We start from the raw sequence: 15,326 nt of genomic DNA, 5'->3' as shown, positions 1-15,326 counted from the left end.
GTGAACTCCCCTCTAGTCCATTCCCTAAATCCCCTGTGATAGATCTCTCTGTGCTGGTGTTTGGGAGGGAGGGAGGAAGGAGTGATGGCTTGTGTTGTGAATTGCTGGTTTGTCCGGATTTAGTGAGGGCCTGCTTTGGTTCCAGTGGCATCTAGAGAAAGAGAGGAGGCAGACAGATGACAACCGTGGCTCAGTGGTAGCACTCTCGCCTCTGAGTCAGAAGGTTGTGGGAATGAAGGAGTCCTGTACTATTTGAGGTGCCATCTTTCAGATGAGACATTAAGGGCCCCATCTGCCATCACAGGTAGAGGTAAAAGATCCCATGACACTATTTCAAAGAACAGTAGGGGAGTTCTCCCCAGTGTCCTGGCCAATATTTAACCTTCAACCAACATCACTAAAACAAATGATCTGGTTGTTATCACCTCGCTGTTTGTGGGACCTTGCGGTGTGCAAATTGGCTATTGTGTATACTACATTATAATGGTGACTACACTTCAAAAGTACTTCATTGGCTGTAAAACGCTTTGGGATGTCCTGAGGTCGTGAAAGGCGCCATATCAATGCAAGTCTTTCTTTTTTTCTTTGATGACCAGCCTTCAGTAGATGGAGTATCTTGGTAAAGTGTTTTAATGGCAGTAAATTAATTGCGGATTAGGACAAGATAGAAGAATAGCCAAAGTTGTTTACAAATGCTGAGCTGACAGGATAGCTCCTACTTTCCAATCTCCTGCACTCTATAGCTCCCTTCATAGAATGTGGAGGGCTTCTTCCTCGTTTAAGTTAGGGGACCATCTCCAGTCACTGCCCTCGCCCGGGTGTTATGGATTGTCTTCTCCTGCAAGCAGAGTGAAAGAAGTGAGAAGTTCCAATAACCAAGAAGCAATACCCTCATGTTCGCCTATAGTAGTTATGATGCGTGCATTCAACATTGAGCCGCATTAGATTGGGAAGAATGTTTTGGGCTGAATAAATGCAAGGATGTGAGCGAAGGAACATTTCCAGGTGAAGGTTGGGGATGTAGAGCGCACATCTCTGAGTAATGGTAAAGTGGGAAAGTATTTTAAAACAGTGTGAAAGGGAGGTAATCCTAAATGGAATACATGGCACACTCAGTAATGGAAGGTTATAGTAAGGTCATTGCATGTTTCTTGTATTGCTTCAATGGATGCCTGGAGGCAATGACATTGGTGACTACTTCCTCTCATTCCCCTTAGGGGCCAGTGGCAATTAGTGCCGAACAAGGCCTCTCTTATCCGCTTCACTTACTGGAGTGGCATTTCTATTGCCCTATCAGAGAACCAGGCTGCTCTAAGGCCCACTCCGCTCCTTGCAGTTGTTTTGGGCAATCAGCCTCGCAGCTTTTGCAATTTGAAAAATAGTAGATCCCGGACCCTTTAAGTTGCCGAAGGCATTTAAGTTGTGTTCCCCTCTTCCACTCCCATCCCCTTCCCCAACTGGGCAAGCTCCCAGTGAGGTGTTTTCTTGGAGTGGAGGGTATTTACTGTGTATCATAGCTGGTTGTGAGATATCCTCTGTTGTGGAGAATACAACGACTATCACCATTGTTATTCGAGCCTTGAGAATTGTTTATCCATTTATCAGCACTGATAGTCCCTCTGCTGGTTGATAGCACTCCATTGCACCATTAACACAAATTTCTGCCACAGAAATGAAAGGGAAAAATCTTTGGAATTAAATAACACTACACACTTAACAATTGTCACTGTGTTGGGAAAGTGCAGTCTACTGAATTGAAATATAATCCTAAACGCTATACACTGAGGTTTCTGTGCACTTGCTGGTTTCTTAGTATCTCTTTGCTGAGTTTTATATTTTAAAACTGTTGTTCAGAGGCAGTCGGTGTGAAATAATTATTAAAGAAAGAAGAATGAACTTGTAATTATATAGCATCTTACATGTCCTCAGGGTATCCTAATTTGCTTCACAGCCAATTAATTCCTTTTTAAAGTGTAGTCACTGTTAATTTGAAGGCAAACGGAGGGGCCAGTTTGCACGCAGCAAGGTCCCACAATGAGATAATGACCAGTTAATCTGTTTTGTGATGTCAGATGGGGGGTAAAGAGTGGCCAAGACATCGGGAGAACAGTTTTTTCTTTTCAAATAGTGCTATGGGAATTTTTACATTCACCTGAGCAAGCAGATGGGGCTTTGATTTAACGTTTCATCCAGAAGACAACTTGCATTTATATAGTGGCTTTTCATGTTGAAGCACCTCGAAGTATTAACCACAATGAATTACTTTTGGAGAGCAGTCACTGATATGTAGGCAAACAGGGCAGCCACTTTGGGTCAGCAAGCTCCCATAAACGGAAATGAGTTGAGTGACCAGTTGGTCTATTTTTGACAGTGCAGGTTGAAAGAAAGAAAGACTCGCATTTTTATAGTACCTTTCACGACCTCAAGACATCCCAAAGTGCTTTACAGCCAATGAAGTACTTTTGAAGTATAGTCATTGTTATAACATAGGAAACGCGGCAACCAATTTGTGCATGGCAAAGTCCCTTAAACAGCAATATTATAAGGACCAGATAATCTGTTTTAATGATGTTGGTTGAGGGATAAATATTGGCCAGGACACTGGGGCGAACTTCCCAGCTCTTCTTTGAAACAGTGCCACGGAATCTTTTATGTCTACCTAAGAGGGCAGACGAAGAATGTTGGCCAGAACACCAGAGGAATTTCCTGCTTATCTTCAAATAGTGCGGTAGGATGTGTAGCCATCCTGACCCTAAACCATCAGCACTGACAGAGAGGACCTCTGCTTAACATCTGACAGCACCTCTGACAATGCAGCACTCTCCCATTACTGCACTGGAGAGTCGGCCTAGATTTTCAGCTCAAACGCTAGTAGGGAAGTCAAATTCACAACCTTCTGACCCAAAGGCATGTCTGAGACTAGCTGACAAACAAAGACCCTCCTGTAGCGACATAGATAATCTCTAGAGACGTCATTGCTCTGATTTTAACATTCAGAGCGGCCAGGGTGCAGAGCGGGAGGGAAACCCCCGTGAACAGTTCATTGTGAGGCCTGGGCCTTTTTAACTCCCGGGCCTCATTTGCATGTTAGGATTCTGACTCCTGCCTGAAGCTGGTGGGGATGACGTCAGGTCGGCATGCAAGAGTTGAAATTCACAGGGGGGGTGGGGGTGGGGACACGGGGGGGTGGGGGGGGGCCAGGCTGCCCCAGGGAACCCATGGAAACGGTCCCCGGCAAGGTCGGTGAGGAAGGGGGTGGGAGATCGACAAGGTTCATGGCCGAGGGATGTGGGGGAGGGAAGCCTGGGACAGTGGGACAGGAGGTACAAGATATCCTTTTGGAGCCGGGAGGAGCACTGCTGCCCACAAGGAATCTATAAAAAATTAAAAATAATGAACTGACCTGAGCTTCCAGTGACCAGGATGGTGCCTGCTGCCGGCGGGCTTGAGACTGTGTGGTCCTTAGCTGGCCCGCAGTTAAAATGGCGTGCATGTCGTGGTGATGTCATCGGACACGACTCCACCATTTAAATTAGGCCTCCGCTCCTCAGGGGCGGGGCGGCCTTCCCATGCCTGAATTCAGGCAAGTTAAGATTGGGGGCGGGGGGGGGGGGTGCGGGAACGCGTTGGGAAACCAATGCAAATCCTCCCGCCATCTTAATTTCCCCCCCTCCCCCCGGATCTGTTCCCGTTGGTCGGGGTTGGGGGGTTGTTAAAATCATGCCTCATGAATGGGTGGGGCAGTCCAAGGAAGCACTGAAAAATATAATTGGTCTTTCGTTGTCATGGCTGTGGCTGTAGGAACCATTTTAATGGCTAGTTTAGATGTCCTGTCATTGGCAGGAGTGTGGTTGCTAGAGGTCATCGTTTAGCATAGGGTCTTCTTTAATAGCTGGCGTGCTGGGCCTCTCATAAAAGTGTTGCACCCGGGACATCTAGAGATTAAGTGCACTTGTGCTAATGATCTTGTTTCATTTCAGCTTTGCGGGATGAGTTCAGACTACAGCCGAGCAATGTGGTGGTGGCGTTGGGTGAGCAAGCAGAAATGGAATGCCTGCCTCCCCGAGGCCATCCAGAGCCGACTGTAACGTGGAAGAAGGATGGGGCTCCTCTAAACGAAAAGGACGACCGTTACAGAGTGAGTCCATCACTTGCTTCAAACCTGGCCTGTTATAGCTGTAAAGAACAGTAATATTTTTGTAAGATATGTTGGTCAGTTGGTTGGTGTGGAAACCCATCGCAATGCTCAAGAGTCTCCAAACCAAACTACTGAGGAACTCAGATGAGGAGGTTTTCTGTTTGCCTGATATGGAATACACACACTGTCCCCATAGAGAAACATCCTCACTTACCTAAACCAGAAAAATTCACACAGGTTGGCAGGAAGGAAAGCTCAGGGACCCCCAAGTGTGCACACTACAGCTTACCAGTACATGCTGTTGGCAAGCTTCCCACTGCTTGTCTCTCTTAGGGCCATTGTATCCTTTAGGGCAGTGGCTTGCAGGATTATCTTGGAGCCAAGTAGGCAGGATCCTAACCTCCAGTGACAGGCTCCCCATTCCAGGTTCCATCACAGAGGCAGGAGAGCTGGTTGATCACTAACAGGTCCCTGGAGTACTGGGGACCAAGTATCAGGTTACCGAGACCGCCACTGAGCGGCAACTTTCCAGCCCCAAAAAAATTCTACTTACTTCCCCCTTCCCCAAGCAGCGTAGTCTGTGATGTGAACAGTAATATTAGACGTGTATGTATTCTCTTCTCACGGGTGAAATACTTTTATGAGAGACACAGCACAAGAGATACTAGAGACATCAATAAGGTTAGTTCAAGACCGGTTCCTTGTTTTAGAAATCTCTTGTCAGGATACTTTTGCGGTGTGAATATCTGTCACCATAACAACAGACATCCACTTTTCTCTTTATTGGGTAAAATTGCTATTTTGTCCTGTTTCTACACACGTATTGAGACTGTGGGAAAGATTTGTGACAAAGAAGATTATCATATTGTAAATACGAAGTAGACAACTGGGCTTCTAACAATGAAATGTGATATCCTGACTAACGTTCTGGGAGTCCCAGCTAATGCAAATTAGAACTGGTGAATAAGTTGACTGTTTCACTATTGTGTAACCTTTATATAGTGAAGCTCTGTCTCGTTAAAAAAAAATCTTTCTGTGATTTGTGTTCTGTCTGCTTAGCAGGAGAGCATCACAGAGAAAACCCTTGCCCCGTTTGGACTTTGTTTCAGCTTCATGTCTTGTCTTTTGCTGCAGATCACTGTTGGCAAACTCGCCATTTCCTACACTCACAGGAGTGACTCCGGAGTGTACGTCTGTGTCGCGACGAACAAAGTGGGACAGCGGGAGAGTAAGGCTGCCCGAATGTCCGTACTAGGTGAGCGAGATCTTACAAGTGTTAGCAGAGCTCAAAACTTCTTCACTAAAGGCTGGGAATAGAATTGGAGGTTACAAGGATAGGTATAGACTGAGATGATCGAATACTCCATGGAACATGTGATGAATGATCCGTTAAACTGCTTTTGGTGGTGTTGATGGAATGTTGGTCAGAACGCTGGGAGAACTCCCTGCTCATCTTTTAATAATGCTGTGGGATCTATTATACCCATCTGAGCAGTTGGATGCAGCCTCAATCTAACATTGCACCTCTAACAATGCAGCACTCCCTCGGTACTACCTATGAGTGCTGCACTGTAATCCAATGGGACAAACTTAAGTTCTACTCTTGCGAATGTATGTAAGATTCCAGTGCAACTTCTAACTCATCCAGTGTCTGGATTTGTCATTGTCACTTCAACGTTGTGCTAGCTCAGATTTCAAGAATTTGAATAACTTTCAGTCAGCCACCTTTCATTCATTCTTGGGCGGTGTGGGGAAATGGGGAAAGGCAGCAGGTCCTGCTTCCAATTTCCGCTGCTGGAGATAACATAGCTCTAAGTGTTTCTATCTTATTCCAGAAAAGCCAACCTTTGTCCAGAGGCCGAGTGACGCAACAATCACGGCCGGTGATACCGTGCAGTTTTCCTGTGAGGCCCGTGGTGATCCGATGCCTCATGTGCTTTGGCAGAGGGAAAACGGAGACCTTCCCATAGGGAGGTGAGTGAAAAGTGGCTTTAAATGAATGATAAGTGGTTGAATAATCCATACAGTAAATTCACCAACTGGATCACATTCCTGGAACTAAAACATTGTTACGGTTTGGGGATTTTTTTTGACCATTTTTCCACAGAAAGCATTTGGCAAAGAAAGAAAGAAAGAACTTGCATTTATTTAGCGCCTTTCACGTCCTCGGGACATCCCAAAGTGCTTTTCAGCCAATGCAGTACTTTTGAAGTGTAGTCCCTGCTGTAATGTAGGAAACGCGGCCAGCAATTTGCCAAGGCATAAATATTGGTCAGGACACTGGGGAGAACTCCCCTGCTCTTCTTCCAAACCATGCCATGGACCTTTTATGTCCACCTGAGTGGGCAGACGGGGCCATGGTTTAATGTCTCATCCGAAAGACGGCATTTCTAACAGTGCGGCACTCCCTCAGTACAGCACTGAAATAAAAGCATTACTTTTAATGTTTTTTTTTAAATGTGTAGTTTATTCCCCTTCATTAAACTTTCTAACCTCTGCTTTACACAAAGTATGGAGAGGCACTGGAAGGCTTCTAGGACTCAAGGTATGACAGCACAGCATGAGTTAGTGCCTACAGGAGAGGAGGGAAGAAAGTGATTCTCTTCATTGTGTTCTAACTGCAGCTTTGATTCAACAGGTACGAGGTGAACTCTGATAACATGATAAAGATTCATTACACAACTCTCAATGATGCAGGCCGCTACACCTGCCTAGCTGAGAATGCGGTTGGTTCAGCTGCTGTGACAGTCTCCCTAATTGTACGAGGTAAGTGTGGGCGATTTGAGTTTGAAATGGTTGACCGAGGACAACAAACGAGTTTGATGAGTCGGAAAGCTGAAACCACAAACAACCAGAGGTGGAGGCAGAGACCTTTCAGTTTAAAATACTTAAAAATAATGGACTGAATTATGAGGGTAAAAGGCGCTGATGTTATCTGCAAAAATAGCGGAGAGAGAGATTTGGTATGAATGTTTTAAGTTGTATCGCGAGAGTAATTTCTGGATCTTTGCTGTTACAGTTCTTTACGTTCATGTACTAGCACAAATTAGACCCGTATCTCCTATGAACTGGAACTTACTTTCTTATACATGATATGAATGGGGCACCCATCCACAGACTAATGATGGTCTTTTTACCGCAGTAATGATGCACTGGAGTTTATGTGGTGTGCCCTCCACACTCTCCTGTCCACTTTGAAAGGTGGTAACTCACCATGCTGTCTGACCATAAGCTTCAGGCTAAAACTAAGAATTTAATTTATTGAGTCAGGAAATTGCACAGAAGCAAAAAAAAATGGAAAGTAACCAACAGTAATATATTTAACTTGCATAATACTTCATGGGGTAGAAATTCGCTGGGGGTACAGGGTAAAATGGTGGGGGAATGGGGGAGTGTGGGGGGAGAGATCGGAAGCTGGGGGGGGCGAGGCAGGTCATGCGGTGAGTTCAGATTTACTAGAAATGTTAAAAAGGGAGCTGGATGGGTACTTGACTATGGCCGACATCATTACATATAGAAGTTAGGTGGAGAATTGGGGAATGTGTCTTCCAGTGATTGAGGTCTCCTGGAACTTGCCTTCAGGAGTCGGAGAGGAATTTCCCAGAGTTCTTTTTTCCCTATATTAGGATTTTTTTTCCCTCTATATTTGCCCCTTCCTGAAAAATGCAGGGCTGGTAATTTGGAGGTGGGATGGGGGTGAGGAGGGAATAGGACAGATGGGAGTCATGTTGTGCATAAATTGCACCAAGGCAGAATGGGACCAGCTACTCTTTCCCTGTCCTTTGTTTTTGTATGTTCAAAATGGACAGATCCTTATTCAACAGGCAATAACAGAGTATGAAATAGAAACAGGCAATGCTGGAAATATACAGCAAGGTCGGTCAGCATCTGAAAAAGGAAGATAGATTATTACATCTGCACTGGATCACACTGTCCTTACTAGTTCATCTATTGGTTTTATTATCTTCAGATGCTCTTGATACTGGTCAGGGGGACAGGCAGAAAGATACTCATCGGGAGCTGCTGGATGTCCGGATTTACCTCGACAATATTACTGTCCTTCCATCATCCTCGCATGTCCATCTCCACTGGAAGGTGGGCATCTAGTCTTTCCCTCTAACTTTCAAGCGGTCACTGTTTTACTATATGCGTGATTGTCACTTTCCACATCGGTTTTGATGCAATCTTCTGCTGACGATATGAAGTGTTTCCTTAATTATTTGGAAATCGTTGAGTGGGAGAACCTTCACCACACAGACTGCAGCGGTTCAAGAAGGTGGCTCACCACCACCTTCTCAAGGGCAATTAGGGATGGGCAATAAATGCTGTCATTGCCAGCGACGCCCACATCCCATGAACGAATAAAAAAAAAGTTTGAAGTATATATCTGTAGTTAATCAGCTCCCTCAAGAGATTTAATAAATGGGAATGAATCGATGGCAGTGTAAATTGTACATGGTTGGACCAAAATATGTTCCATGATTCCGATGGCTACTTCAGTTTGGTATTTAGAGAATTGCTGCACACTGAACTTTCACCTTTGGGATCTGGGTTTATGTTCAACACTGAGTGATGGGATGAAAATCATCTCTCTCTGCAAGTCCTCAGTGAAATGAATTTGGCCAGTCTCAACCTGTCTCCCAGTATGCATTAGACCACAGCATGAAACTAGCATTTGGTGCTAATTGGCTCTCAACTCAGATGTAACAAGGATGATTAGTGTGGATAATGTCATTCTCCTCTCCTGACTCAGTGCCAGAAGCCCTGTGACACCTCAACCAAGTGGCTATTCTTCATGCGTGAGCCTAAACAGTGAGTGGTGATAGGTTATTCATCCATGGAGGGAATCCTATCAAGCCAAGCAATGATCACTAGAGATGTACGTGGAAACACCTTTCAGCACAGTCAGGTCACTGGATAGTCATCAGAACCGAGAATCCTGGCTGATTTTTCAATAACATTATCAATGGGATCAGCCAATTGGGAGTGTGGATTGAGAGCATCTCTTCCTGGTACAGCACAGTACCACATTGTACATATTGTCACATCGAGCCTTTGCGCTAACCTGTGTAAGGGAGGCTCTTCTAATGTTGATTGTAAGGCAAATTGTTAGCACAGTGTAACAGGATCTTAACCCTGCATTTAATCCATACTGTAGCTAACTTGGGAGTGCATAAAGGGAGCTTTACTCCACATCAAACCTGATGTTCAACATTTGCATTAATAAGTACATTCCTGACATGGAGCGTCATGTTACACTGGAAGTGCGTACTGGGTAATCGTGGGAGGTGTGCCGACGATTTCTTGATATTCGCTGCCCCGAGTTGCGATCTGTACTGGCAGATCCGTTCGTAAAATTCACGCTTAAGATGCCAACAGTGAAAAGGTATTCCCATCCCCAACAATGGTAGCCACCACCTTGAGAATCTTCTGAAAGGCCTTGTATTCTCCTGGCAGTTGTTCGGGACAGGCACATCTTTCTCAAACAGCTTCAGAGAGCTTTAGTACTGAGGCCTTAAGCTATACTTGCTTAAACCAGTCACTGTGTGCCATCCAATTCCGTTTCTCCAGTTGGACTCTAAAGTAACATCAGACGATGTCCACACATGGACAATTTCCAATAGGAGACACAGGATAGAGATCACGATTTGGAAGCTGTAGGATATTTATGCCAATTTGAGCACCCCTACTGCTGCCGTGAGCAAGATCAACTCATTCATCAACTCAACCCTGTCATTCCACTTGAATTTTCTCCTTTGAAACAATACATTTAAGCCAGCGCCCAAAGGGGGCCGAATGTGAGCTCACTTACCTGCACAAAACTCATTCAATTTTCTCCCCTTTTGGCTTCTGCAGGTCATTTCACCGTCTCAATACATCGAGGGATTTAATGTTTTCTATCGCTCTTTGATGCCCCCGAGCACGGAATGGATGGAGAAGCAGATTGCCAGTCCCATCGAGCGCAGCGCTGTGCTGACCACTCTAAAGAGGGGCTACAAGTATGAGTTCAAGGTTCAGGCGTACAGCGGAAGGTTCTACAGTCCAGACAGCAACACAAAGCATGGAAGGGTTCCTGAGGAAGGTGAGAGATGGAGATGGTACATTGCTCCATCCTAGTGCTTTTTACTGGGGGTCCAAAGGCACCTGCTAGAAGGGATAAGGCTAGGTTGCGTGAGGGCTAGAACGGTGGTGCTTGTAATAAAGGCTGGGGTCATTTGTGGACAATCTCCTGCAATCCTCTGCAGATCTCACTGCTTTAAGGTGGCAGCCATGGCTCAGTGGTAGTGCACTCACCTCTGAGTCAGAAGGTTTGTAGGTTCACTCCAGAGACTTCAGCACAAAATCTAGGCTGACACTCCACTGAGGGAGTGCTGCACTATCGGAGGTGCCGTCTTTCAGATGAAATGTTAAATCGAGGCCCAGTCTGACTTTTCAGGGCATAATAGATCCCAGGGGACTATTCAAAGAAGAGCAGGGGAGTTCTCCCCGGTGTCCTGGCCAACACCTAAAACAGATTATCTGGTCATTATCACACTGCTCTTTATGGGACCTTGCTGTACGCAAATTGGCTGTTACGTTTCCTACATTACAACAGTGACTACACTTCAAAAATACTTAATTGTCTGTAAAGCGCTTTGGGGTGTCCAGAGGTTGTGAAAAGCACTATAGAAATGCAAGTTCTTTCTTTCCACGTGTCTGGCTTTCTATTCATGGTTGTGGGATGTCGTTAGAGTTGGCAGTCGTTAGAGCTCTTCTCATTACTTCTCTTGCAGTCTAGGGAGAGAAAGCGAGAGTTCTGTTGGAAAATGGGGCTATCCCAGTGTCTATAGAGCAAGCGAAGGGGCTGTGTTGAAGCTATAGGGCCTAGAATTTTAACAGAATTGTTAGTCCTATGGGGTTTGTTCCCTGTAGGCAGGTTGCTGGTCTGCACTCAGTGACTGATATCAGGAGCTCACCAAGTGGGGACTGTGGGTGCAGACATACATTCCATCACTCCATTTTAGTGTGTTAGAGCCTTCCTGAGATTGACCCTCAAGCAATACATTTTTAACATGTATTTAATCTCAGGATGTGGGCATCACTGGCAAGACCGGCATTTATTGCCCATCCCTGGTTGCCCTTGAGAAGGTGGAGGTGGGCCTTCTTTGTTCAACATTGTGGCCCTTGACTAAACATTAGTGAAACAATGGACTAGAACATTATCCTTTCAAACGGGGCCTACAATACATCCCTCTCACATCTGATAGAGTTCTCTTCCAAAACTGTCATAATATCTTATGGATGGAAGTGGGTTATGAGACTTTTAATGCTGTAGCTTTGAGGTGAGTGCTTGGTATTTTCTCTTAATCTGCCATCTCTTGTCTTTCATGTTTAGTACCAGATGCCCCTCCTCACAGCGTTATCATTGCAACAACAGAAAGTAGGAATGACAGCATTGTGGTCAGCTGGGAGCCTCCTCCTCCCGAGTCCCATAACGGCATCATTAAAGGTTACAAGGTATGATTACATAACGGATAAGCATGGAATGTGTACAGTGCATTTGGGAAGAGTCACGGAAATCTGAAAATGAAAATCAAGATCAAATTGTACCAGGCGAAATGCAATCTGTGAACCTCCAAGAAAACCTTCTGCTCTGAGTTGCTTGTACTGCAATTCCAGTTCAATATGTAGGACTGTTCTGTACTCACAGCAGAACAGTGTTTGTGCAGCGGGCTCACTGAATAGGTCAGGTGCGTGGCTTTCAGCAAATGTTTGAGAGGAAGGGTATCGAGGTATTTAATTTGGCATTCAGGTTTTCAAAATGATTTTGGTTCTTTTTTTGGAGAAACTTGGATTAAGGACCATGGCCCACAGTGCAGGATTGAATAGAGCAGAAGAGAAGATGAGGTAAATCAAAAAGTAATGGTATAATAATGGCTGAAATAGGAAACATATTTCAGCCATTACTTTTTGAGATGGAAACAATGAGGAGTTAGCCTGCAGGGACCTGTTCGAAGACATTTTGCTAATCATCAAATCATTGAAAATTCAACTAGAACAGATTTAATATTCACCTTCTTAAAAATCACTGTTTGTGACCACTCACTGCAGTTTGCTGAGGTTTTCAGGACATCTGAGAAGTAATTCATTAATTCATAAATCTGCAGAATGTCTACAATGTACAGCAGAGTCTCCACAGTAAATCCTACTTTAGTATTACTGCAACAGGACCAGATCAGTTTGGTTTGGCATCATCCATCAGAACAAGAAACGTGGAGGTCGTTGCGATTTTGGGCCGGTTTTAGGTGTGACTCGGAAGGATTTCTGTGGGCTCAGACTAAAAAATGCTGCTTACTCAAGAAGAGTGAGGCTCTCAGCTTCTTCCCCAATTACTCATGCAATGGCAGCAGAGTTGCCCTGCTCGACATTGTTCACACCAGAATCTACAAGTACAAACTTCTGTCTTTTGCCGGAAAATACATTAAAACTGTGCATAGACCCCCATCTGGTCAGAGTACTTCAGCAGAAAACAACTGGTCTTTGATGTGTGATTTGTAACCAGCTGCTTGCATTGTCTGAGAGAGAGAGAGAGAGAGAGAGAGAGCGTTCATCTTCTGGAGTTGTATAATGGACCTTCACTTCACTGATGGAGCTTTGGAACAATATTCTCACAGGACATCCTTATTTTAAATTCGTTCATGGGATGTGGGCGTCGCTGGCAAGGCCAGCATTTATTGCCCATCCGTAATTGCCCTTGAGAAGGTGGTGGTGAGCCACCATCTTGAACCGCCTGCAGTCCATGTGGTGAAGGTTCTCCCACAATGCTGTTAGGTAGGGAGTTCGAGGATTTTAACCCAGCGACGATGAAGGAATGACGATATATTTCCAAGTCGGGATGATGTGTGACTTGGAGGGGAAGGTGCAGGTGGTGTTGTTCCCATGTGCCTGCTGTCCTGGTCCTTCTAGGTGGAAGAAGTCGCGGGTTTGGGAGGTGCTGTCGAAGAAGCCTTGGTGAGTTGCTGCAGTGCATCCTGTGGCTGGTACACACTGCAGCCACAGTGTGCCGATAGTGAAGGGAGTGAATGTTTAGGGTGGTGGATGGGGTGCCAATCAAGCGGGCTGCTTTGTCCTGGATGGTGTCGAGCTTCTTGAGTGTTGTTGGAGCTGCACTCATCCAGGCAAGTGGAGAGTATTCCATCACGCTGCCGACTTCTGCTTTGAAGATGGTGGAAAGACTATGGGGAGTCAAGAGGTGAGTCACTCGCTGCAGAATACCCAGCCTCTGACCTGCTCTTGTAGCCACAGTATTTATGTGGCTGTTCCAGTTTAGTTTCTGGTCAATGGTGACCCCCAGGATGTTGATGGTGGGGGATTCGGCAATGGTAATGCCATTGAATGTCAAGGGGTGGTGGTTAGACTCTCTCTTGTTGGAGATGGTCATTGCCTGGCACTTGTCTAGTGCGAATGTTACTTGCCACTTATCAGCCCAAGCCTGGATGTTGTCCAGGTCTTGTTGCATGCGGGCACGGACTGCTTCATTATCTGAGGGATTGCGAATGGAACTGAACACTATGCAATCATCAGCGAACATCCCCATTTCTGACCTTATGATGGAGGGAAGGTCATTGATGGAGCAACTGAAGATGGTTGGGCCTACGACACTGCCCTGAGGAACTCCTGCAGCAATATCCTGGGGCTGAGATGATTGGCCTCCAACAATCACTACCATCTTCCTTTGTGCTAGATATGACTCCAGCCACTGGAGAGTTTTCCCCTTGATTCCCATTGACTTCAATTTCACTAGGGCTCCTTGGTGCCACACTCGGTCAAATGCTGCCTTGATGTCAAGGGCAGTCACTCTCACCTCACCTCTGGAATTCAGCTCTTTTGTCCATGTTTGGACCAAGGCTGTAATGAGGTCTGAAGCCGAGTGGTCCTGGCGGAACCCAAACTGAGCATCGGTGAGCAGGTTATTGGTGAGTGAGTGCCGTTTGATAGCACTGTCGACGACACCTTCCATCAGATTGAGAGTAGTCTGATGGGGCGGTAATTGGCCGGATTGGATTTGTCCTGCTTTTTGTGGACAGGACATACCTGTGCAATTTTCCACATTGTCGGGTAGATGCCAGTGTTGTAGCTGTACTGGAACAGCTTGGCTAGAGGTGCGGCTAGTTCTGGAGCCAAGCCTTCAGCACTACAGCCGGGATGTTGTCGGGGCCCATAGCCTTTGTTGTGTCCAGTGCACTCAGCCATTTCTTGATATCACATGGAGTGAATCGAATTGGCTGAAGACTGGCTTCTGTGATGGTGGGGATATCGGGAGGAGGCCGAGATGGATCATCCACTCGGCACTTCAGGCTGAAGGTGGTTGCAAACGCTTCAGCCTTGTCTTTTGCACTCACGTGTTGGACTGTGCCATTATTGAGGATGGGGATGTTTGCGGAGCCTCCTCCTCCCGTTAGTTGTTTAATAGTTTAATTCTCCAGAAACATGTCTGCTACAGGCCTGTTGGGAAATGGTACATATTCTCACATACGACAACGACAGACAGGAAAAAGCCCACTGGTCCATCCAGCTTGTCCCACACGACTGCGATGCCTTGTGCATCACAATATACACACTCACCACCCCACCTGAAAGCCATTTAAGCTCCTGTGAAGCATAAGTCGCTCGTGAAGGATTCCCATATGGTTCAATGTGCTGGAACAGCATCCTCCTTGAACTTGAACACTATACAGTGTTGGGGATTTGCCACCTAGTTTAAATCCTGTTGAGTATCCATGGCAATGCCTTCAGGACTGTGTGAACAGGATGCCTGACACCTTGTTTTGAACCTTGTCGAATGTTGGCGGGTGTCCCTGGAAGACAACGGTCCAGGAAATCAAAGTGAAAAACAAAATAGCAAGGGCCAAAAAAAATAAATAAGGGCCAAAGCCTATATTGCAGAACATCACCAGGGCTGGAAGGCAGAATGAAGAAGATGCGATAACTGATGATTGAGAAATTAGTGATACCAAGCTTCTGTTTTAAAAGGCAGAAAGAAAGGGAGGCACATTAATCCACCATTCTGAGGCCCTGAGAAACAATGAACTAGGATAGACCATATAGGACGAGCCCTGATTTCAGAGGAGGATGATCAAAGGTGAGCGGAGCTGCCTTCCATAGCAACTGTCTGCCAGGCCCTGATTGGTTCTGTGCCCAGGTGACT

General features: G+C 45.7%; 1 protein-coding gene across 1 annotated transcript in view; it reads left to right on the top strand.

The window, feature by feature from the left end:
* Nucleotides 1–15,326, top strand: part of robo4 (roundabout, axon guidance receptor, homolog 4 (Drosophila)) — a 109,308-nt gene that overhangs the window by 37,941 nt on the left and 56,041 nt on the right. The window contains exons 3-9 of the mRNA XM_067971054.1: nt 3,981–4,138; nt 5,273–5,393; nt 5,974–6,112; nt 6,777–6,904; nt 8,109–8,233; nt 9,995–10,220; nt 11,514–11,635. Of these exons, the coding sequence (XP_067827155.1) occupies nt 3,981–4,138; nt 5,273–5,393; nt 5,974–6,112; nt 6,777–6,904; nt 8,109–8,233; nt 9,995–10,220; nt 11,514–11,635 (1,019 nt within the window). The remainder of the gene's footprint in view (nt 1–3,980; nt 4,139–5,272; nt 5,394–5,973; nt 6,113–6,776; nt 6,905–8,108; nt 8,234–9,994; nt 10,221–11,513; nt 11,636–15,326) is intronic.

This window comes from Heptranchias perlo, chromosome 33 (genome assembly GCF_035084215.1).
Source record: "Heptranchias perlo isolate sHepPer1 chromosome 33, sHepPer1.hap1, whole genome shotgun sequence".
Taxonomy (NCBI): domain Eukaryota; kingdom Metazoa; phylum Chordata; class Chondrichthyes; order Hexanchiformes; family Hexanchidae; genus Heptranchias; species Heptranchias perlo.
The sequence above is the reverse complement of the archived record's forward strand: the minus strand, read 5'-3'. Positions and strand labels throughout refer to the sequence as shown.